Source organism: Heterocephalus glaber, unplaced genomic scaffold, assembly GCF_053883595.1.
Source record: "Heterocephalus glaber isolate CG9 unplaced genomic scaffold, H.glaber_assembly_v1.0 deba00001446, whole genome shotgun sequence".
NCBI classification, from domain to species: Eukaryota; Metazoa; Chordata; class Mammalia; order Rodentia; family Bathyergidae; genus Heterocephalus; species Heterocephalus glaber.
In genome coordinates, this window is record NW_028258298.1 from 5,687,519 (window position 1) to 5,709,295 (window position 21,777).

A 21,777-nucleotide genomic window follows, 5' to 3' on the forward strand; every position below is an offset into this window, starting at 1 on the left:
CGTGGCCTGCGCTCGGCCCCGCCCACGATCCACCACGCACCTTTCCCGGGACGCAGTCCCTCCCTGGCCACGCCTCCTGTCACGCCCCCGAGGGAAGCTCCGCCCCCTCGCCGGGAGAGCCCAGCGCCCGAAGGTGAGCGGGAGAGGGGATCAGGCGACCCTGTGGTGGGCCGGACACATCCAACAACAACGAAAGTTCATTCCTTCTCTTCCGCTTCTTCTGAAAGACAGCCCTTCCCTCTGGCTCTTTGATATCAACCATCTTTTCTCTCTTCCTCAGCGGCTCCAGCCAGCCTCACTAGATCTTCCACTTCGGCCTCCCCGCCACGTGCCCGGGCTCAGTTGTGACCCCTCCAAAACCAGACGAAAGCCGCAGCCGCTGGGGCCCAGCCACCTCGCCCTGACCTCCCTCCTCCGGGGCCCTGCCGCCGCTCCCTGGCGTTGGGGAGGATCCCCTGGGGCCTGTGCCCTGCTCTCCAGGGAGGTTATCCGACACCGACCACGCCCTTCGCCCACCTTCCCGGATTCCTGTCCCACTTGCCCCGCGGGATGTCATGGCTACAAAGGTCTCTCTTTAGCTGCCCCCCCCCCCGCCCAGGGCTCAGCTCCCCTCACGGCTTTGGATAGGCAGAACTGCCTTGCCGGTAGACTTCGCCAAGCGCTGCCCGTGTGCACCAGTTGGTTGTCTGAGAACCTCTCCACTGGTGCTCAACGCGGATCTCGCAGCCGACCAATGCTCCCCCCGAGTGAGCACTGTGTGCTGAGCGCTGTCCTCAGTACTGGGCACAAAAGCAAACAAAGACTCTTGTTTTGAAGCCAACAGATCCCAAATTTCCTTCCTAGATTTGCTCTCCTTGAACTGTTTTCCCTAATCAACAAGGCCTTTCTGCTGGACTCCAGCCTCTGAATCATCCTGACTCTCTACGCCCCTTAATCTCACATCCAATTAGCTCCAGTCTGTCCAAGGCTGTCTTCTTCTTTTTTGTGGTGCTGGACATTGAATCCAGGGTCTTTGCAATCCTCCTGCCTCAGCCTCCAAGAGTGGTGGGATTACAGGTGTGTACCACCATGCTGGGCTCATCATCCTTTATCTCATAGAGCTAAATAAGTACCTTACCATAGAAAGAACTCATGCAATCATTTGATGCTGTGCACAAGCAATGCATTTACTGTGGTTCAGAGGAGGAGAAAGATGCAGGTCAGGATCCTGCCCTAGGCTCACTGTCGGGTCAAGGTACTAGGTGCACTCTCTGTGTGCTCCCATGACATCCCTGAATGGTCTCCTATGCGCCTGTGTGGCTCCTAGACAGAGGGAAATGGATAACCACATGCTATTACAGTAAACCGTTTAGTTTAATCCTCATCAAATTATATGTGATGTGTTTTTGTTCCTAAATTGCCAGTGAGGAAACCCAGTCTAGCACACAGTCTAAAAAATATGGCCAAATGTTACTCGAGTTCTGAGATGCTGTGGGCTCCTTCTAAAGATTCTTTCTAGGTTTTTGTTGTCCTGAACAAAGAATTGGTCAAGAAATGTGCAAAAGGTAGCTAAGTTATACATTTGTTAAAGGTAGGAAAAGAAGTAGTTTCTGCAGAGTGAGAGGGGACTACTGGAGAAAGAGCAGGCATGGTGGCCCTGTTTTGTATCCTCCGTTCTGACATCAGATCTAGGCTGTCCTATCAAAAACCTGCCTGATCTTGTGCCTGAAGAACTGAAGATAGCACTTCTGATCCGGGCTTGGAAACTGTTCTTCTGAGCATGTTTCCTGGATCTCCGTGATTGACAAGTCACACCCACTTGCCCAGCTGGGCTGGCAATGCCCTACTGTCCTGCCTTATAAGGACTGGGGATGTTGCTCAGGGGTAGGCCACTTGACTGCAAAGAGGGGGAAAAAAGTGCCAAGTTCTCACACTCCTACGTGGTAAATCCAGCTCAGATCCAGATTTCAGCCTGAGTCCCATGTCACTCCTCTCCTATACTAGGGAGACTCATGACCAAATTAGCCAAACTTCACCACCTGCCTTCCTTATCTGCACCCCACTCCTCCCCAAAGTCCCAACACTCACTCCAAAGCTGCCATCTCTCCTCTCTCCCTAGATTTCACAGAGGACCCTGTCTGCTGGAAAAGTCACATCTGTGTCCCTGGGACCCACTCAGCTAGCCCCCATGTTGTAGGAGCCAGGACTATGAGAAGGTGTGCACTGCCCACAGGCTAAACAACCTGGCTTAAACTGATGATGACTTGGAAGAGGATGGGGCCCGCATCGTGCAGACATAGCCCGAATTCCCAATCACCAGAGTTCTGTGACTGTCCAAGACAGTGAGACCAAGGAGCCAACCTAGAGGAGCAGATCTTGCCAGGCCTCAGGCCACTTGCTGTCCTTTGAGGAGGAAAACTCTACAGACAGCAAGAGATGTGTGAGGGTTTAGAGTGAACAGAAGAAGGTGGAATGAACCAGCTAAGGAGCCTTCATCATGAATGTCAGCACCACATGTCCAACACATCTATGGAAGGTGCTTTGTGGCACTGAAAACAATGCATTTTCCTAGCAGTGGTTGCTTAGGGTCATCATGGTAACTACTTTCCCTACATGGCCCATACTTGGGGGAAGCGCCATTTGCCTGCAGCCCTCTCAGCACAAACCCTTTGCCTCCTTCTCCTGGGGACATTCAAGTTCAGATAAAACATCATGTCTGTGAAAACTTCTGCAGGCAAAGATAATCTCTTCTTCCTCAGGACACTAGGCTCTGGTGTATTCTGATTTCCCTGCTGCACAGAAGGAAATCAAATGTTCTGCTTTGCAACCATCACAATGGCATTGCAAGGCAGAACATGTGATGACTGCTCATGAGCTAAGGGTCAGTCCATTAAGCCCATGCCACTCACTCACAGTGCAGAAACAAAAACAGACCAGCATTTGATGAAGATGAACCAAATGTGTTTAATGGACTCACACAGCCACCCTTCTCCCTCCGGCCTGCAAGGAGGATGCACTCACTCTGTTCACCCAACACAGTGATCCTAGGAAGGGCCTCAGTGGGCCTTTTCTCCATCTGGACTTGCAGGAAATGCTTTTTGTACACCTTGTGCTTGCTCACAGTAGTGCCTTCTGTGGGCAAGATGTGTCTTTAGCTTTAGGAGATAAAAGATGAAGCCAGACCCTGGGAGACAGTGAGTCACTCTGATCGCAGCAGAACAGCAGCTTAGAGCTCCACAAGCGCCATATTCAACTCAGCCCTTTCAGTAAATGGTTTCACTATCCATTTAATGGACAATTCTAGAAGGCATCATAGACTTTAAACTTTCCTTATCCCACCCACATGCACAAGCAAATCACCAATCTGTTATTTCCACCTCTAGAATATTTTTTTCCCTGTACTGGAGATTGAACCCAAGAGATTTTGCACTGAGCTACATTCCAAGCCACACCACTGCAGCTCACCCCTTTTGGAGAGAAAGTCTACCTAAATCGCTAAGTTGCCCGGGCTGAGCTCAAATTTATGCTCCTCCTGCCTCAACCTCCAAGACTACTGCTATTATAGGCATGTGCCATCATGCCCAGCTTGAAGGTAATTTCAAATACATTCTTCCCAGTACGCCTGTGTCTTAACTGCAATCAATTTGTCATGGTTTAGATCTAAGATGGCCCCCACAGCCTCATGAGTTTGGAAGGTGATTGGAATTTGGGGGTTTATAACTGACATGCTGTTAGGAGGTACATCACTATTGGGGGGGGGTCTGTCTCCTTTCCTGGGTCCTCCCTTGACTCTCTTCTTCCTGTGCCCTCTGAGGTGAGCCGTTTTTCCCCACCAGACCCTTCAACCATGCTGCTGCTCTCTGGAGCTGGCTGACCATACAAAGATGGAAAACTTCTAAAGCATGAGCTTCCTTTAAACTGTGGGTGTTGGGTATTCTGACCCAGCAGAGGGAGGTGATTAAGACACCATTCCTTGTGTAGAATTTTTTTCTTTTTTCTTTCTTTCTTTTCTTTCCTCTTTTTTGAGGTAAGGTCTCACTATGTAGCCCAGGCTGGCCTCGAACTCACAGCAATCCTCCTGGCTCAGCCTCTGGAGTGCTGGGATTGCATGGACCACCACACCCAGCAGAATTTTCCACTTGCTACATCATGTTGGTTTCAGAAAGTTTTACTATATTTTGGATTAGAGATACTCAGCCTGCAGAACCTTGCCAAACCCACCCATCCTCTAAGACTTCCATATGCCTGTCTCCAAAGCAATGGCTATTCCTGTCCACACTTACTGACTTCTGACTTGATTACTTCTTGGGTTTTCTTTATATGGTTTTATCATCCAGGCTTAAATCTGTACACAGTAGGGCTGGGGATTTAGCTCAGTGGTGCTGCTGCCTGCCTCAAAAGTGGAAAGTCCTGAGTTCGATTCCCGGTACCAAAACAAAACAAAAAATCTGTACACACCAAAGTGTACCTTTGTCTGTGTGTTTGTTTTTGTCCTGGGGATTGAACCTAGAGCCTCAGAAATGCTAGGCAAGTGCACTACCACTGAGCTCTGCCTCTAGCCCTGCCCTGCTTCTTGTTTCTTGTGTCTGGAGTATCTTTTAGTTATTTTAACCTGCAGTATCCCACTTCATCTTTTCCTGTCCCCCCCCCCCCCGACCACCATCTATTTACTGAAGATTCCAAATCATCTGTTCAGTAGACTCCTGCAGTTAGGATTTTGCTGCTTGGACTCTCCCAGCAGAGTCTCTGCTGGGCTCCCCAGCACTCTGTATCCTCTGCAAACTGTTGTGTCTGAGGCCTTCATCAGATTTCCTTTCAGAGGGAAATTGCTTCACAGAGGGTAGTGTGTTTTTGAACAGAAGACATGTCTGGTTGCCCCATGTTTCATATTGTAAGCTTTGTCCCCAAATTCTACATTCATTAGGAAATGAGAATAGTAATAGTACAATTTATCATTCCTTATTTATTAACTTGTTGGAATACTTCTAGAAAGTGAACTATCTTTCTATTTGCTTGGTTACCCAGTGGTAATGTTAGTGTAGGAAAGGAAGTATAAACATCCAAGTCTTTTTTTAGCTGGTTCTCAATAGTTAATGTCCTAACATTTTACAAAGGTGTCAGTCACAAAATAACTTAGAAAATCAACTTCAAAAAAGGAACAATTCTTGTTGGCTCACAATCACAGAAGTTTTAGTCCATGGTCAACCAGCTGCATTGCTTTTGTGCCTGTACTGAGGCAGAGCATCATGGCAGGGGTGTGTGGTGAAGTCAAGCAGCTCCTTCATGGCCAGCCATGAGAGAGACAAGGGTCCCACAGTGCCCTTCGAGGTCCTGCCCCAGGGACTGGAAGCCCCACCTCTTAAGGCTTCCACCACTTCTACCCTGCAGTGCTATGGCGGGGACCCAGCCTTTCACATGGGGCCTGCAAGGAACATTTCTTATCCAAACTATAGGATACCAATTGATTTTTGTTTGCTTTCATATTATTGGAAGCCCTGGGACTTAAGCATGTTTGTTATGTTTTGGTTCATGGCTTTTATTTATTTATTTTGGTACTGGGGATCAAACTGGGCACCTTGCGCTTGTGAGGCAGGTGGCAGAACCACTGAGCTAAATCCCCCGCCCCGTTCATGGCTATTTTAATGCTTATTGGTGTTCAAAACTGTCTCTTCTTTGGCCACCGGGAGCCTCTTGTAATCAGCTGAGTCCTTTGACCCTGCTTTTTTGGTACTGGGCACCTTGTGCTTGCAAGGCAGGTGGTGGCACTACTGAACTAAATCCCCAGCCCCTTTCTCTTTTTTTTGAGACAACGTCCCACTATGTAGCTCAGGCTGGCCTTGAACTGGAGGTGATCATCCTGCCTCAGCCTCCCGAGTGCTAGGATTATAGGCATGCACCACCATACCTGGCCCCATACCCAGTCTTTTGATCAGTTGTTTTTGTTTTTGGTATATTCCAGGCTTCCCTTGTATACTGCTCTCAAGTGCAGACATTTCTGTAGGACACCTTTATGCCCTTTAATGAATAATGAGAGTTCAAGGTTATAATCTGTACAAGTGATATTCACTACCAGGTCATTGTTTCTGGATCTTTTGATATTGAAACTAGGATTTTTTTTCAGGGCCAGGGATCTAACCCAGTACCTCAAAAATGGAAGGCAAGTGCTCTAATGTGGAGGTACAGCCATAGTCCTAGAAAACCAGAAAGTTTTGAAAGAGAAAATATCTCTCATGCTCATACTGAGAGTTCCAATTCTAACGTAGGACTTCACAGCATTGACTTAATTTATTCTATCTCGCATCTGTATTTTTGTATCTATACCAAGACTCCTGTTCTCATCTCACATTTTAAAACCCCATCTCCTTTATTAAATGAAAGCAACAGGTACAGTTTTCCCAGTAGAGTTCAGTGAATTCATCTTTAATGGAGTTTTTGTCAACTTGCCAGCTAACAAAAAGCAGAATGCTCTAGCTAATTGGGAGGCAGGGTGTGTGTGTGTGTGTGTGTGTGTGTGTGTGTGTGTGTGTGTGTGTGTGTCTAGGAAATTATTAAGATTCTGAGCGGCTCATGGTGTCTGGGTTGCCAGACAGGCAAAGAGGAGGAAACAAAGCCAGGAACAAGGCTCAGCCACACCAAAAGGCTTCGGGAAGCCACAAGGACAACATTATACCTCATCCCATGGAGCCAGGCCTTGGACACCGCTGTGTGGCCATTGCTGCCACGAAAGCTGCACACCTCTTCTTTCTCTGCCCTGCTGCAAAGTAGGTTCCCTAAGTGCCTGTGTTCTTTTCTTGGCTCCTTCTTGAGTAAGGCTCTTTTTTTTTGTTTTCTTGAGCCGGGGTCTTGCTGTATATTCTAGACTGGCCTCAACTTGTGGTAATCCTCATGCCTCAGCCTCCAGAGTACTGGGATTGTGAGTGAGCCTCTTGTGAGCACAGATCCTTACCTCCCGCTTCTGTGCCCTACCTACAAGCAAGCTGAAAAGTGGCTTTCTGGCTCCTGCCTTACACAGGCAGGATTCATGATGGAAATTCACCAAATGTGGGAGGGCTGCTTGAAAGATAATGAATGTCCAGAAACTGAGTAAACACAGATGGTCTGTTGCTATACTTGCAGTCTTGGGGGTGGGGGCAGGATCTCGCTATGTAGTTCAGGCTGGCCTCGAACTCAGTGATCCTCTTGCCTCAGCTTCCAGAGTGCAGGTGTGTGCCACCATGCCCAGCCTGTGTAATTGGGATCTCGAATGTCCCTCAAGGGGCTTTAAAGGCTTGGTGGCTAGCCTGTGGCACTACGAGGATGAGGTGGTGGAACTTTGAGAGGCAAGGCCTAGTGGGGGGAACTTAAGTCCCTGGGGCCTGCCCTTGATGGGGATATCAGGATCCAGCCCCTTTCTGCCTCTCTGCCTCCCAGTTTTACAAAGTAAATGGGTTTCACCTGCCACGTCCTCCCACCTTGCTGTTCTGTGCACCTCAGGCCCAAGTGACTGTGGCCTGAAGCCATGAACCAACAGGGGCCTTTCTTCCTTGTTTCCTCAAGTGTCTTCACAGAGACACAGCTGCCCACACAGCTGAAATGCCAGTTTGGGAGGGAATCTCTGGAAATGCCCTTCACCTGGGCTGCTGTCTGCCCTGTCTGAACCACCAGTGCATCCAAGCCACCCTGTTCACATAATCTGGGTAGCTATGACCCAGTCTGCTCCCAGACCCATGGTGCCATATGAGGTTCATGTGGGGTCCACTATAATCAAGGTCACCGCTCATTAGCAGCTGAGCTCGGTGCACAGGTGAAAACAGTTATCATTTAATATGGTAAGAGGCTGACCCAAAAGGTTCAAACCATCAAGACCATGAAATTGTCCTTACAGGAGCATCCCTTTATCCGGTTTTACTTTCTGAAGTTTTGGTTACCCTGGGTTGACCATGGTCCAAAAATATTAAATGGAAAATTCCAGAAGCGAACAATTTGTAAGTTTTAAGTTGCATGCCGTTCTGAGTAGTACAATGAAGCCTTGAGTCATGCTGCTCCATCCCACCCAGGCCTTGCACCACCGCTCAGTCCAGTGTGTGCCCACGGTGCCTGCTGCCTGTCTGCTGTCACTTCACAGCGACTCAAGCATCAGAGTGGTTGTCACGGATCACAGGGCTGGTGTTCAGTAACCCTGACGTGGTAGCCCAGCGTCCGCACCACTCTCCTCACTTTCTCTCGTCACACAGGTCAGGAAGGCTGCCAGGCAGTGTGCCCCTGAGGGGGCAGTGTGTGAAGCTGTGAATGTGAAGCCGAAGGTGCAGTGGAGACCCCAGAAGGTTGGAGAAACCAGGAATGTAGATCATCTGAGGAAAGGCACAAGCAGTGAGCAAAGGCAGCTCAAAAGACCATGTCAAAATGACCATGAAAAGTAAATGTTTTGAACTGTTTCAGGACATTGAGGCAGCTCATGACACAGGCTTTCCAGAACTGCTTCAAAAAGTGGCAAGAAGGTGTTCAAAGGAATGGTGAGCATTTTGAGGTATGTCAATGGCAATGCTGTTCTTTGTAGTACTTTTCAAATGTAAACACTCACCATATTTTTGATGAGACCTCATATACTGCATATCCTGTCTCGATCTGTTTTGACATACACACACCCTTGTGAAACCGTCACCACAGCCTAGGACTCTTGAGTTTTGATAGCCCTTAAGTATAGTATTACAACCAAGTGGCCTTAGAACCAGACTGTTTCTTCAGTACTAGGGCTTGAACTCAGGGGTTTTACACTTAGCTACATTGTGAACCCTCTTTAGTTTTGAGATAGGGTCTTGCTAAGTCACAAAGCTGCCCACCATTGAACTTGGGATCCTCCTGCCTCAGCCTCCCAGGATGCTGCCATTATAGGCGTGCACCACCAAGCCCAGTTTAATTGCTTTATATCAAAGTGTCAAAATACAATTTTAAAAATAGTAAGAGATGGTGATTGTGGTGCATGCCTGTGATCCCAGTACTTGGGATGCTGAAGGAGGAGGAAACAAAAACAAAATACTGTAGCAATATAAACGAGGGCTTCACTCTGTTCTTCATCAGCGGTGGGCTGCACAGTGAAGACAATATGGGGTAGGTGGGGTTCGAGGGGTGGAGAGTTGGATAACCTGATGCCACCATCCTGGCCATGTGATCAAGGTCAGCACCAACAGCAGTAATGATATTGCCGGCATGCACTACCGATGTGAGGACCTCATCTCTGCGGTCTCATCCTGAGGAAAAGATCAGATACCTAGTGATAGTGGAGTCTAGGAAGAGCCTGACCAGGACTCCTCAGAGGCATCAAGATGACCAGAACAGGAGGGTGAGCAACTGCCATGGTCGAGAGGAACCTAGAGACACAACTAAACATAACACCAAACTCTGCTCACGCTAAAACTAGCAATATTCTACTTGATCCAGAAGACTTTATACCCTAAATACAACTTGGAAAAAATTACTTTACTTTTTTATGCTTTCCAGGTTTCTATTTATAATTAGCACATGTATGGAATCTAAAAAATAACGAAGGGTGGAGGCAGGGGAGGGGAAGGGGATGTAAAAAGGAGACTCGTTATATGCATGGATGACCCATGGGCACCACATGCACCTACACACCCCGAAGTCCAAGTGTAACAGCTGTCAGTGAACAGAAATGACAACAGATGCAGATGGGGTGGAAAGGGACAGAGGGACACAGGATGGGATCATAGTAATCTGCAAGTGTCCCCTCTGGTGCCCTGAGCTCATGAGACAGTTGACTCATCACCAAGTGTATACTGAAAGCCCCACCAACTCAGAAGGACAAGTAGGTGGCAGCATCACTGAGCTTAGAATGAGGTGGTCCCTGGAACTTGTCACAGGGCATCTGGGCTCAAGAGTGCATGGTTAGCATTTTTATCACAAGGTCCTAACCCTCAGTGAGGAGGCAGGGCCTGCTTCCAGAATCCAGGGGCCACTGTACCCTGGTCTTTCAGGAGACAGCATTAACACCACTGGCCTTCCTCTGTACCAAAAAGAAATGTAAGTTCAACCAGATTTTGGCTTTCTTGGCCACAGAATTCCAGCAGAACCCTCCGAAAGCCCCACCCCCGCCACCCCGGCAGATCTTCTGCAAGTTAGGAGGGAAGGAGTGAGGAGGGGAAGGAGAGTTAAGATGCATTATGTACATGTACCAATTCCCTACAATGCAGCTAATCATTATGTACTACAAACATGTACAGATAAAATTTTTTAAAATAAAGAAAGATTCCAGGGAAAAAACTTTTATGTCACTCTGTGTATCTGGACTGCCTGTCCAACAGTCTGTGATTAAGGGTTGCTAAATTAAGTACTCACAAGGATAGAACAGACCCGACTTCTCACTGCACAGGTAATGAGGCAAGATGCTGGTCTCTGCTTTGTCACGGAAAAGAGCCCCGTGCCCACAGCCTCAGCCTGCCACTAATAGCATGTGACCTTGCAGTCAGGTTTCAGCATTGAATGAGTGGGAGCTGGGAGGTCCCTCCTGCTTCCATCCATGTTGTCTGTGTCCCCAAAGTCCTCTCAGAAGTGGGAGCACAGTGTGTTCCTATCATAGGAGGCCCATGGATCTCCCCAAATCTTAGACTCCTTGTGTCCTAATCTGTGTCTCTGAAATTAAGAGTATCGGTTGTCACAGCAACGCAAACCAGAGTGACCTGGACACCTGTGGCTGGCTCCACCCTCAGCGAGCTCTAACTTGCAGGCAGGAAGGTAGGAGGGGACTTTCGCACCTGAGGCAGGTGCGTGGGGCCACACTCCCCAGAGGTCAAGGCTGAGTCACTGCGCAGAAACCAGAAGTCAGTTTCTCTCTTGACAGGGTGAGGTGACGGCAGCTCCTGCCTCACATTCCCGTAGGTGTTTCCTTCCAACATTTAATGTCTAGGCAGGTGTGGCGACATGCACTTGTATCCCAGAACTCAGGAGGCTGAGGCAGGAGGATTGCTCTGAGTTCTGAGCTACATAATGAGCTCAAGGCCAGTTTGAACATTTCTCAAAGTTTAAAAAAAAAATCTTTATATGGCTGCCATATCTCAACATTTACAACAGTGTAAGGAGAATTCTCTCAGATGAATCCGTATCTGCTGTATACAGGGCAGATCCAGGCCAGTCCTGTTGGCCCCACACTCTCACCTATCCCCAGGGGTGTAATAAACTCGTAAGAAACCACAATTCCACCAGCTTGAACTTCCAGGCCCATCACCAACAGGAGTGCAGGGACCAGGCCCCAGTCCTGAGATGAGCTGGTACAGGGCTGAGGTCCAGGACTGACAGAGGGAGGGAGTCCACCAGAGGCTGCTGGGACAGGAACCTGAGCTACACCAAGTGAGGATGACTGAAGTAGGCACAGCTCTTGAAGCAGCTGGCAGCTGGCAGGCACTACGTTCAATACAGCTGGTCTGCAACATCTGCAATCAGATCGGGAACACGAGAGCCATTTCCCAGCAAATTGTTATAGGGTCAAGTGACAGATATTTTTTTACAGCACTCTGGCAGAACTGGCTTTAAAAAGTTCCCTCTTCTTGACTTTCTTGGCAGCCAACTTCAGTGGCCAAACAGAAGAGTGAGACAAATGGGGAAGTGAAGAACCAGCATGCTCTCCAGCTCACAGCTCATAAAATCTTCACTCCCCCTATTCCTGTATCCCAAGAAAGACCCCCATGCAGACACACGTGTGGTACTTCACGCAGCCATGAGCAATGTGACCTTGGTAACTACTGTTTAAATGCATTGCAGGAAACTGGGAAGGGGACTAAGATCAGCCCTGAAATTACTTTCAGAGTAGCTGAACATTAAAAGGTGAGCTAGGCACGGTGGCACAGGCCTGTAATCCCAGCACTCTGGAAAGGTGAGGCAGGAGGAGCATAAGTTTGAGCCCAGTTTGGGTAACTCAGTGACTGAGGCCCTGTGGAGGTGTAGCTAGGTGCAAAGGCCTGGGTTCAATCCCAAGTACCACAAAAACAAACAAAAACCTTAGTAAGCAGGGGATAGTGGGAACGATTATGAGCTCAGGTTCAGCCAGGGCAATATCGTGAAACCCGGTCTCTAACAAAACAGGCAGTGGAGAGCACTTGCCTTGCATGCAAGTCTTCACCCTGAAATCAATCCCCAGTACTGCAAAACAGTATTAATCCCTCCAAAAAAGGACTTAGTGAAAACTCTCATGGTGAAGCCCTGTACACAGTAACACCTCATTCAAACACACACAACACCTGCTTCAAGATTGGCTCCCAGTAGCTGGTTATTTAAGAAACCCAGAGATGGAGGCTACAAACATTTTCCTAAAGTTCAGCCATGGCTGTTTCCAGGAGCATTAAGAAAGTCTCCTGTCAACTGAGTACTGGTAGTCTAATTTCAATTTTCCAGGACAAATTCTGAACAAAAAGGGAATTTGAACTTGAAAGATGAAGATCTGCTTGGGCTGCCACAGTGACTGTCTGGGGCAGGAGGTACCCACTGTCCCTGAAGGCAGGACGGGTAAAACTAAAACGTCATCACAGGTCAACGCTTTTGTCAACAAAGCAAGGAGTCTCCGGTGGAAGTTAAAGTATTTATTGATGTGTTTAAACTCTGTACATTCTCCACAGATCATATTAAGAAGTCTGTAGGTGAAGATTAATCTGTGCATAGTGGGAAGAGGCATGGATAGGGTCAAAAGGGAGGAAAAGGAAAAAAAAAAAGACAGCCACAGAAAATCAGAAAAAACAAACTGAAATAAACACCACTGGTTACCAGAACCTTGAGATTAAAAAAAGAGGAAACAAACAAAAAGCTGTGAACATCATCAGCTATACAAGCATTACAAAGACTCATGTGAAGGAAACAAACATCTTCAAAGCTTTCCTCAGCATCCAGATCCAGCTTCACGTACAGCTGAGAACAGCCTCCTCTCACATTGACAGGCCCAGGCTCTCTCCTGGCCCTCAGCCACCTGCTTATTCGGTCTTCTCAGAGTGAACAGCAGAGGCCAGGGACAGGAGAGGCACAGGGATATGGAGGGCAGGCAGCATTGCTGCCCTGGAGGGGACATCCAAAGAGGAAGAGGCTACACATTTGGACACACTTTTGAAGGGAAGGGAAGAGTAAAATGCCACAGTAAGTGAACAACAAACAGTGAAGAATGTCATACAAAAACCATAGGCTAGTTGCTGTGGAAGAACTGGATTTGGAGGAAAAGCAGCGTGGACACCTTCATTTGTATGCATTAGGCTCGCTGAAAGACATGAGAACAAAAACACCTTGATCGTCCTTGGCAATAGGACCAGTACAGAAACAGTGAGCTGCTAAGAGACCAGTTCTGTAACGTCACTGAGCCAGGGTAACATGATGTGGTCAGTGGTCAATTACAGTTCCCCATTCCACTTGTTTCTCAACAACTTTCTGAAAGTTTAAAAAGGGAATACTGAATCTTTTTTTAGTGTTTTTTTAAAAAATAAAAACTAGGACAGTGAATGAGCCTAGAACTGATTTATACAATGCAATTGGAACAAACAGCCTGCATATACAATCTATCATTAAAAAATCAACATTTTCCATTTATGTCGAGAGCATGTGTGAAACAACACAAGAGAAGTGGGATTTCTGATTAATTTAAAAAAGAAAACTACATCCTTCAGATATCTGCAATAGATCATTTTTTCACTTAAGGTTTATATATCATATATTGTTATATTAACATTTTCACCCATTTAAAAGAATGGAAATTGCAATTCTACAGTAGCACTTTATAGTCTTATCACGCCAGGAGTCAGGATGGAAGATGAAACCCTCTGGCAGTAAGTGGCGACCAGCAGCCGATCCAGAACACTGGACCCTTCTGCCCACCCGCAGCATCTTCTAACTTGGGTGCCACTCGCTTCCTGCCGCTTAGATCTGCATCTGCTCCAGGTACTTGTAGGTAGGGTTTTCATAGCCATGGTTCTGCATCTTGTTCAGGTGACGCTCTTCCGGGGTAAGCATGGGGTCAACCTGGAAGAACAAAGACTACAGGTCACTGTGGGGGCTGCAAGAGGCTGGATAAGGGGTCAGGAGATTCATGCTACACAATCCCCTGGGACCAAAAGCCTGCTCAGAATCCTTTGCCCACAGGAAAGACCAAATAAGAAGGGGAGGAGGGGGATGAAAAACAGTTAAGATGTGTTCTGTACATGTACCAACTCCCTACAATGAGTACCTAATCGCTATCTACTGTAAACACATACTAACAAAAACAAAGAAAGACTGAATGAGAACTGGTGGTGAGGATGGAGAAAAGGAAAGAGGAAAGGAGTCTAAGGGACAATGCTTCTTTCTGAAGCTAGAGTCCTGAAGGCTTGGTCTACATGGCTGACTGGTTTCACAGCACCACAGTGACAGTCAAGACAGGCCCTGCTCCCTTCGACAATGAAAGTGTCACATTAGCTAAGAAATAAGGAGGAGGCCCAATGGTCTCTGGTCTGCTCCGGCTCCGAAACTCCATAGCTAGGCCAGTCTCTAGAAGCAGTTAAACAAAACTACTAAAACTTGCATCTGGAACGAATTTTCTGGAGCACATACTATTCTTACTGTATGTATATTCTAGACTCAAAAGACTAGACCAGTGGTGGTGAACATTTTAGAGCCTTCCATTAATGATCAAATAGCGTGCTATGTTCACCAGCTCTAGATAGTTCCCTGCAACCCTTCAAAAATACTTTGGCTCTTTTTATATTTCCTGTTGCTTTTATTATTTCTTAATTTGCAGTAATCGGAATCAAACCCCAGGCCTCAGGGTATGTCAGGAAAGTGCTGTACTACTGAGCTATGAGCTATACCCCCAGCCCTCCTATTCCTTTTTTTCGTTCCTTCCCTCCTGATTAAAAAAAGAGCAGATGAACTATGGTATATGTCAGTGGCAGAACATTTGCATAGCATAAGCAAGTTCCTACATGGGGTCCACAGCATCACCAGAAAGAGCACTAGGCCTTTGTTTCGTTCTTTTTTTCTAAGATAGGATCTCGCTATGTAGTTCAGGCTGACCCTGAACCCGAGGTGATCCTCCTGCCTCAGCCTCCTGAGTGCTGGCATGCACCACCATGCCTGGCTTCATTTCATTTTGTTTTTTTGAGACAGGGTCTTGCTCTGTAGTTCAGGCTATCTTTGAGCTCACTACGTAGCCCAGGCCGGCCTTGAAACCTGGTAATCCTTTTGCCTCAACCTCCTGAGTGCTGGGATTACAGACATGTGCCAACAGGCCCAGTTCCTCATTACATTCTTTTTTTTTTTTTTGGTACCAGGGATCGAACTTGGGACCTTGTGCTTGCGAGGCAGGTGCCGGAACCACTGAGCTAAATCCCCGGCCCCCTCACCTCATTACATTCTTAAATAGCTGACACATCTGAAAAAGGAACACTAGGAACACTCTGAGAAAACCAATTTTACTATCCAAAGCATAGAATGTTCTTAGGACTTCCAGATATTCAGTCAAAATCCAAATTAATGCTGAAAGGCAGGAATAGGGCCTTGCAGCAGGAAGGAAAGAACTGAATTAGGGCTGGCTCCCCAACTCGACCTAATAGCACAGTTTGTACCATAACTGGTGGTGGCAGTGTATCCAGTACTGAAATGCTTGGATTTCACACTATTCCCACCCTCACATAATCCAGGCAAGAGAGCCGGCCCTCACCTCCACAATCCCGTGGCTGATGGTGCCGTACTGCCTCTTCCTCAGCAGCACCAGACTGATGACGATGACTGTGGCGATGGCCACTGCAATGACCAGCAGGCCAATCAGGGCGCTGCTGCTCAGACTGAAGTCCTCCCGCAGAGGTCGCACCGACTCCTAAAATCATAAAGCAAATAGGGCACTTGGTCCCATGGCAACTGTGAGGCAGCAAGTGAAAGGTCAAGTGAAGTTTCTAAAGCCAAAGGCAGCACAAAGATCCTGCTTTGCAACAATCACATACCTTGCAGAGAAAGCCCACTCTGGCCAACACCCTTGGGGATTCTCATTTCAGCTTTCTCACCCAAAAGTATGAGAAATTAACTGGAAACACCAGGCATGTCTCACTGCCCATGGGAAGAGAGAAGGCAGGAAGAAGCTCAAACTGACATGAAACTTGGCTTTGGGCTCTGCAGCTCAACACATACCGGCTCTTCCTCGAGGCCTCCAACTCTCTCAGCATTGAAAATCATTTCCTTAACATCCAGAGTCTCGTCAATGACCTGAAAGTCACAAGGATATCAGCAACCAACAAATGAGTGTAAGGGGAAATTCAGTATAAATACCACTGCTTCTTTTCTATTCCATCTAATGGTGGGAAACAGACACTTGTTGGACCCCTGCTAGCCAGTCAGTTCTGTCACATTCATCCAAATTCACTCAACCAAATCCCTGGCTGGAAGGGTAAACAAAATTAGTATAGTTGAATGGCTGGGTCTCATAAAGGTTTTCACCAAGAAGCCACATTTAAGTACCAAATTCAGATAATCTAGAAGATAATCCAAAAATTTAAAAGTGACAGAAAATGCTAGAAGAATACAGAGAGGGTATAAATTTCAGCAGTATAAGAACCAAACCCATGCCAGGCATGGTAGTGCATTCCTGTAATCTCAGCACTCGCGAGGATGAGGCAGGAGGATTGTGGTCAGTTCGAAGATAGCCTGAACTACACAGTGAGTTCAAGGCCAGCCCAAACTACTTAGTGAAGCCCCGTTATGAAAAAAAAGAGGGGGGCCGGGGATTTAGCTCAGTGGTTCCGCTGCCTGCCTTGCAAACGCAAGGTCCTGAGTTCAATCCCCAGTACCGAAAAAAAAAAAAAGAAGAAAAAGAAACAAACCCAACTTCATTCCATTTTTAAGTTACCAAATCTCCACTCACTTGAAAATGGCTTCTAATATGTTATTCACACCTTTAGTAGCAAAAGTATGAAGAGCAATCAAAATATACAGTGAATGCTTAAACTATTCTTGCCACCTCTTGAAAGAGTTCTGGAAGTTCTCTTTTGTATCGTGAGGTGTGATGAAAAAAAAAGTGCCCTGCTGCCAAGTGCCATCCAACAGAAAGGCAGGCTGGTAAAACAATACAATGTGTCCTCATTCATCTTCTTCCCCAGAATCAAAATGATCACAAAAGGAGTATGTTTTGAATGGATTCAGGACATGAAGTCAGCTATGATAGCACAACTAAAGACACTCAAGAAAGAGGACTTCCAGAACCACTTCAGAAAGTGGCAAGAACAATGGGATGAGTGTGTTCGAAGCAAAGGTAAGTATTTTGATTAAACATTCACCATGCTTTTCACACTGCATATTTGTCTACTGTATAGAGATGAGCTACTGGAGAAAGAAAGATTTCATTCACTCCCTCTTCCACAGCACAGATGTAATGTTTACAACACAGTCCATCTGTAGGAGCTGCTGGACCACACATCCTTAAGCACTAACACTTTAGTGGACAAGAGAGAGAATGGGCTCACCATGTTTTCGTCCACTTTATTCTTACTGTTAATCACTTTCTCTTCTGCGCCAATCAGTCCCTGGTCCTGCTCTCCCACTCCTGACCCTGTGTGGAAAGAGATCACAGCTGAGTTTCCAGGCACCTCAGACCAGTCTCAAAGCAGCACCAGACTCCTGCCTGAGGGCTGGAGCCCCTCACCAAGCACCTGCCCACAACTGAGTACACCACTGTGTTCCCATGGCTGGAGGACACACTGGGCTCTACCCCAGGATGAATGATGCAGGCACTTTCAGAGGACTGGTGGGCGCAATGAAGGAAGACGGACTGCTTACTTTTCTCCCGCTTGGAAAAATGGGATGCATGCCTTTGGAGAGAATGCTTTTGGTAAGGTATACAGCAGCTGAGTCCAAGGGCATTCTAACATGGAAAACACGCACCCCTGCCCCATGTGATCTTGCTGTGCACCTGCTATCCCATAGCCCAATCTTTTAGCATCTGGGTCTCCAGCGTCACCCAGCAATGATGTGCATGTTAGCTTTGAGCTTGAGTTTACTCTACAGGCAATTCTTTCACCTTAAATATACTCCCTACCCTCCAGCCTGCCTATCTGGCCTTTAAGCTTCAGCTCCTTGTGGGAGGCACCCAGGTTGGAGCTCTTAAAACTAGTTTTCAATTATCAGTCTCCTTCCACATCTCCCATTGGGCTCCATGTATGGCAGAGAGGAGATCTCAGACATGTGCACCCTCATTGGTTAGTACAGGATGAATAGGAAAAAGCATTTCATGAGCAGGGACAATCCTGACAGCAGAACAGAAAGCACCTTTCCCCACACTGAGCAAGAAGAGCAACTCTCTTCTAAGGTCAAGACATGGCCTGAGCTAATGTCACTTGTGTGTGGCACTTGGGATGACAGCATCCAAATATGCAGCATGACTGAACCCAGTGAGGACAATAGCAGAGGCAATCCCCTTTGTTTCTAGCTCCAAAGCCTGTGATCTCTAGCTATCCTGAGCTGCTTTTCAATGATATATGCGGCTTTACACACACATCTGTTTTGTCTTTTTATAAATAAGCAGATCAACCTAACAATGTACTCGACATTCTAAGGTGACTACCTGAGTCTGTGCACAGCACTGCTGGCCCAAGCTCAGCAGAGGCAGGCGGACTCCAGCAACTGCTTTGGCAGAACCTTCCAGTTCAGAGCCAGACACCTCCTTACCACAGGGCAGCAGGGGCAATTCACAGCCTCTGCAGCTGCACTACAAGTTTTTCCAAGGCTTTCACTTTAAAAAGACTTGCAGACTTGCTTCGAGTTAAGCCAGAGCTGGCTTTTGTAGTCCTTAAGATGCCAATGAAACAGCAGCACTGTACTCCAGTTTTTGAGAAAGAAGAATCTGGAAGTGTTACCACAGCAAGGTCACTATGAACAAGCTCAGTAAATTCTAATTCTGAGTTCCTTCCATATCTTTCTCTCTTCAGAATTTTAAAGGGCATAAGGGGAAGATCCTATTTAAACAATGATATATGATATGATATGAACCAACTCATGTAAAGGCACACTGCCAGTCCAGATCATCCCAATCCTTTTTTGGTAGGATAAACCTCATTATTTCTTTTTCCTTTTTTTTTTTGAGACAGGGTCTCACTATGTGGCCAGATTGGCCTCGAACTTGCAGTGATCCTCCTGCCTCGGCCTTCTCAGTGCTGGGTCATAGGCATGCACCACCACACCCGGCTCTCTCACTGTTTCTTTGGTCAGCACCAAAACCACTTTGGCTTAAAAAAATGCATAATAAGTGTCTCCAAAAGACCAAATATTAATGGGTTAAACTGTCCAACTCATAACAGTTTATGAAAGCAAAAGCCAGGTAAATTTCAAGAAATTGCATCTTTATCTGTAAGCATCAAAGATGTGCTGTTGAGAGGAGTAACGGTGACCTCTATGAGAAGGCAGACCCAAAATAAAGCAGCTACACATAAGTGACTTTCAGAACATTCAAATCACATTTCTGTTCTGAGAATGAGCTGTGGCATACACCAGAACACTGAACTCTGAGCCAGGGAAAACTTCTTGGTCTATCCATAATCAGCCTGCCGAAGTCAAGAGTGGGCCCCTAAAACACATGAAGAACGTGAGGAACTTGCTCGATGGAAGAGACTAGAGGGGGTACTGCCCACCCAGCTGTGGCAGCTCAGACAACAGAAACCACATGGACTTCAAGGACAAAGCCCCCTGGAAACATTGTTTCTTCAACTGTCTCATCTGTAAAAAAGCTGAGAATCCCGCCCCAAGGGAACATTCAGTGGGTTAAATGAGATCAAACACACAAGGCACTCAGCATAATGCTTTCCAAAATGTGAACTGTCCTTGAAGACTGGGGACTCGCTATAGCAAGAGTTCACCTGTCTCTACCTGTTTCATCATCACTCTGCAAATTTGCTACAACTCAGGGGACACAGACGAGTGACACACACACAGCAGAGATAGCTCAAAATAAAGGGAAAAAACTAAGTGTTTGGAAAAGCAGAGAAAAAAGAAGACGGAAGGGAAAAAGATGCACCCTGACTGAATTATGCAGTTATTTTATATACACCAGCAATTCACAAGCAACCTGTTTTAAGTTTCCTAAATCCCAGAAGGATTTAGCAAAGCATCTATTTGAGTTACTGGGCATTCTCTTGACATCCTAGAAAGAAAGCTATGGGCGTCCACACAGCAACCACCACCAATGAGAGTAGACTCAGTTCGAAAGCCAGGGCAGCTTGTTCACAGCAAGGAGGGAGGGCTGCTTTGGCTCCACGCACCGCCATGGCTGAAGGAATGAGGTGGAGAACTCAGGCGATGACATGAAACAGAAAGGGAGACTGCCGACACACTGGGGAAGTGAGAAGGAATGGAGGTCTTAAAGGGAACATCTTTGACAAACCAACCTTTCTTCACTGGGTGATACAACTCCGGCTGAGTGTCTAGCAGAAAGGAAAACAATAAAAAACAAAATAGCACAAAAGGAGATTAAGAAAGAAAATGGCTTCTTTCAAAATTCCTGTCTTAGAATCTCTATAATGTGAACAAACAAAAGGCATTTTTACTTGAAAACTATGCCTGACATATCCCATAAACAAATTAGAAATAAGATCTAGACCAAATTACTGGACGGCATCCTTGATGAAAGAAAAAACAGTAAGTCTGGCTTGGGCCTTTTACGGGAAATTATAGGACAGCGCCAAATTATTTACCTTACCTTATTTTCTTGGAAAATAGAAAAAAAGCTGAGTTTAGTATTGATTGTGGTTTACTGACAAGGAGACAAGGCCCTAGTTGAACTACTGCTGTATCCAAGATACTCCAACTCCAAATAAGCTTAAAGAAGTGGCCACATGTGATTACCCCACCGCCCTAGAGGCCCTGGACCTGTAAGATCAGGGTCAGAAATGGGTGATGCCTCTTTATCTACCCAGGACTTTCTCATTCCTGTCTTTATTACTGGAAGATCAGAGTTGGTATCTGTGAGATAACTAGCTTAGAAGGCATTTTGGTAAAGGTCTGAGAGCTAAGCTGGACCCTGCCTCTGTTTCAGCACTATCTGTGGTCAGAGGTGTGTGACTGTACACTAGGGACTACAGGACCCTGTCAGCTTGGGTTCAAATCCTCACTCTCCATCTACAAGCTACATGGCTCTGGGAAGTATTTAAACTCTTTAAACCTGGGAATTCCCAAAAGGGACACTCAGTGTACCTACCTTAGAGGACTACTTTGAGGACTAAATGAAAGCCTCTAAGCCAAATGCTTCACTAAATCTGATACATCTGGACTCCATAGCTGTGAGCCATTTTTATTATTACCATCACCATTAGCAGCAGCAGTAAATAGAATCTGATTACACACACTGGTCTTAGGACTCTCGTCTCACCAGTATGTTTATTTCTGGCACAGACTCATTGATTTTAGAGATCCTTTCAGCCAACAAGAACCAGCAAGAGAAGGGAGGAAAGAAGGCCTTACTAGGACTCAGAGGATGCAGCTTCTCACCCAACCACATCAGAGATGTGAACTTCACTCAGCCAGCCCAGGCACCTCCTCGGCCCCTTACCTCCCAAGAGGTTATAAAAAAAATGACAACCTCATGTTAACACAAAGGTGCTGTTTCACCTGCAAAGCGACTCCCGCATGTAAGAGGCATCACAGAAGTGGGAAAAGCAGCAGGCTTGAAGCAACCCATCTATAACATGGGAGGAGTATTCCTAACTTGTTCTGGTGAAGAAGTCAGCCCACAGGCAGACCAGCTAGATGCTACCTACACACAGCAGTGCTTAAGAAATCCACTCTCCCTTTCCCTGCCTCTCAACAGGAACACAGTGGACTCCA

General features: G+C 46.7%; 1 protein-coding gene across 4 annotated transcripts in view; it reads right to left on the reverse strand.

Annotated features, from left to right (window-relative positions):
* Positions 1–12,530: 12,530 nt before the first annotated feature.
* Positions 12,531–21,777, reverse strand: part of Aplp2 (amyloid beta precursor like protein 2) — an 80,688-nt gene continuing 71,441 nt past the window's right edge. For 2 of the 4 annotated variants that reach the window (XM_004862634.3, XM_004862632.4), the window contains 5 exons: positions 20,343–20,378; positions 17,430–17,515; positions 16,102–16,176; positions 15,638–15,793; positions 12,531–13,962 (listed from right to left, as the gene is read on the reverse strand). In XM_004862634.3, coding sequence (XP_004862691.1) covers positions 13,861–13,962; positions 15,638–15,793; positions 16,102–16,176; positions 17,430–17,515; positions 20,343–20,378 — 455 coding nt within the window. In that variant the 3' untranslated portion in view covers positions 12,531–13,860. The remainder of the gene's footprint in view (positions 13,963–15,637; positions 15,794–16,101; positions 16,177–17,429; positions 17,516–20,342; positions 20,379–21,777) is intronic. The other 2 variants (XM_004862635.4, XM_004862633.4) reach the window with 1 other exon arrangement.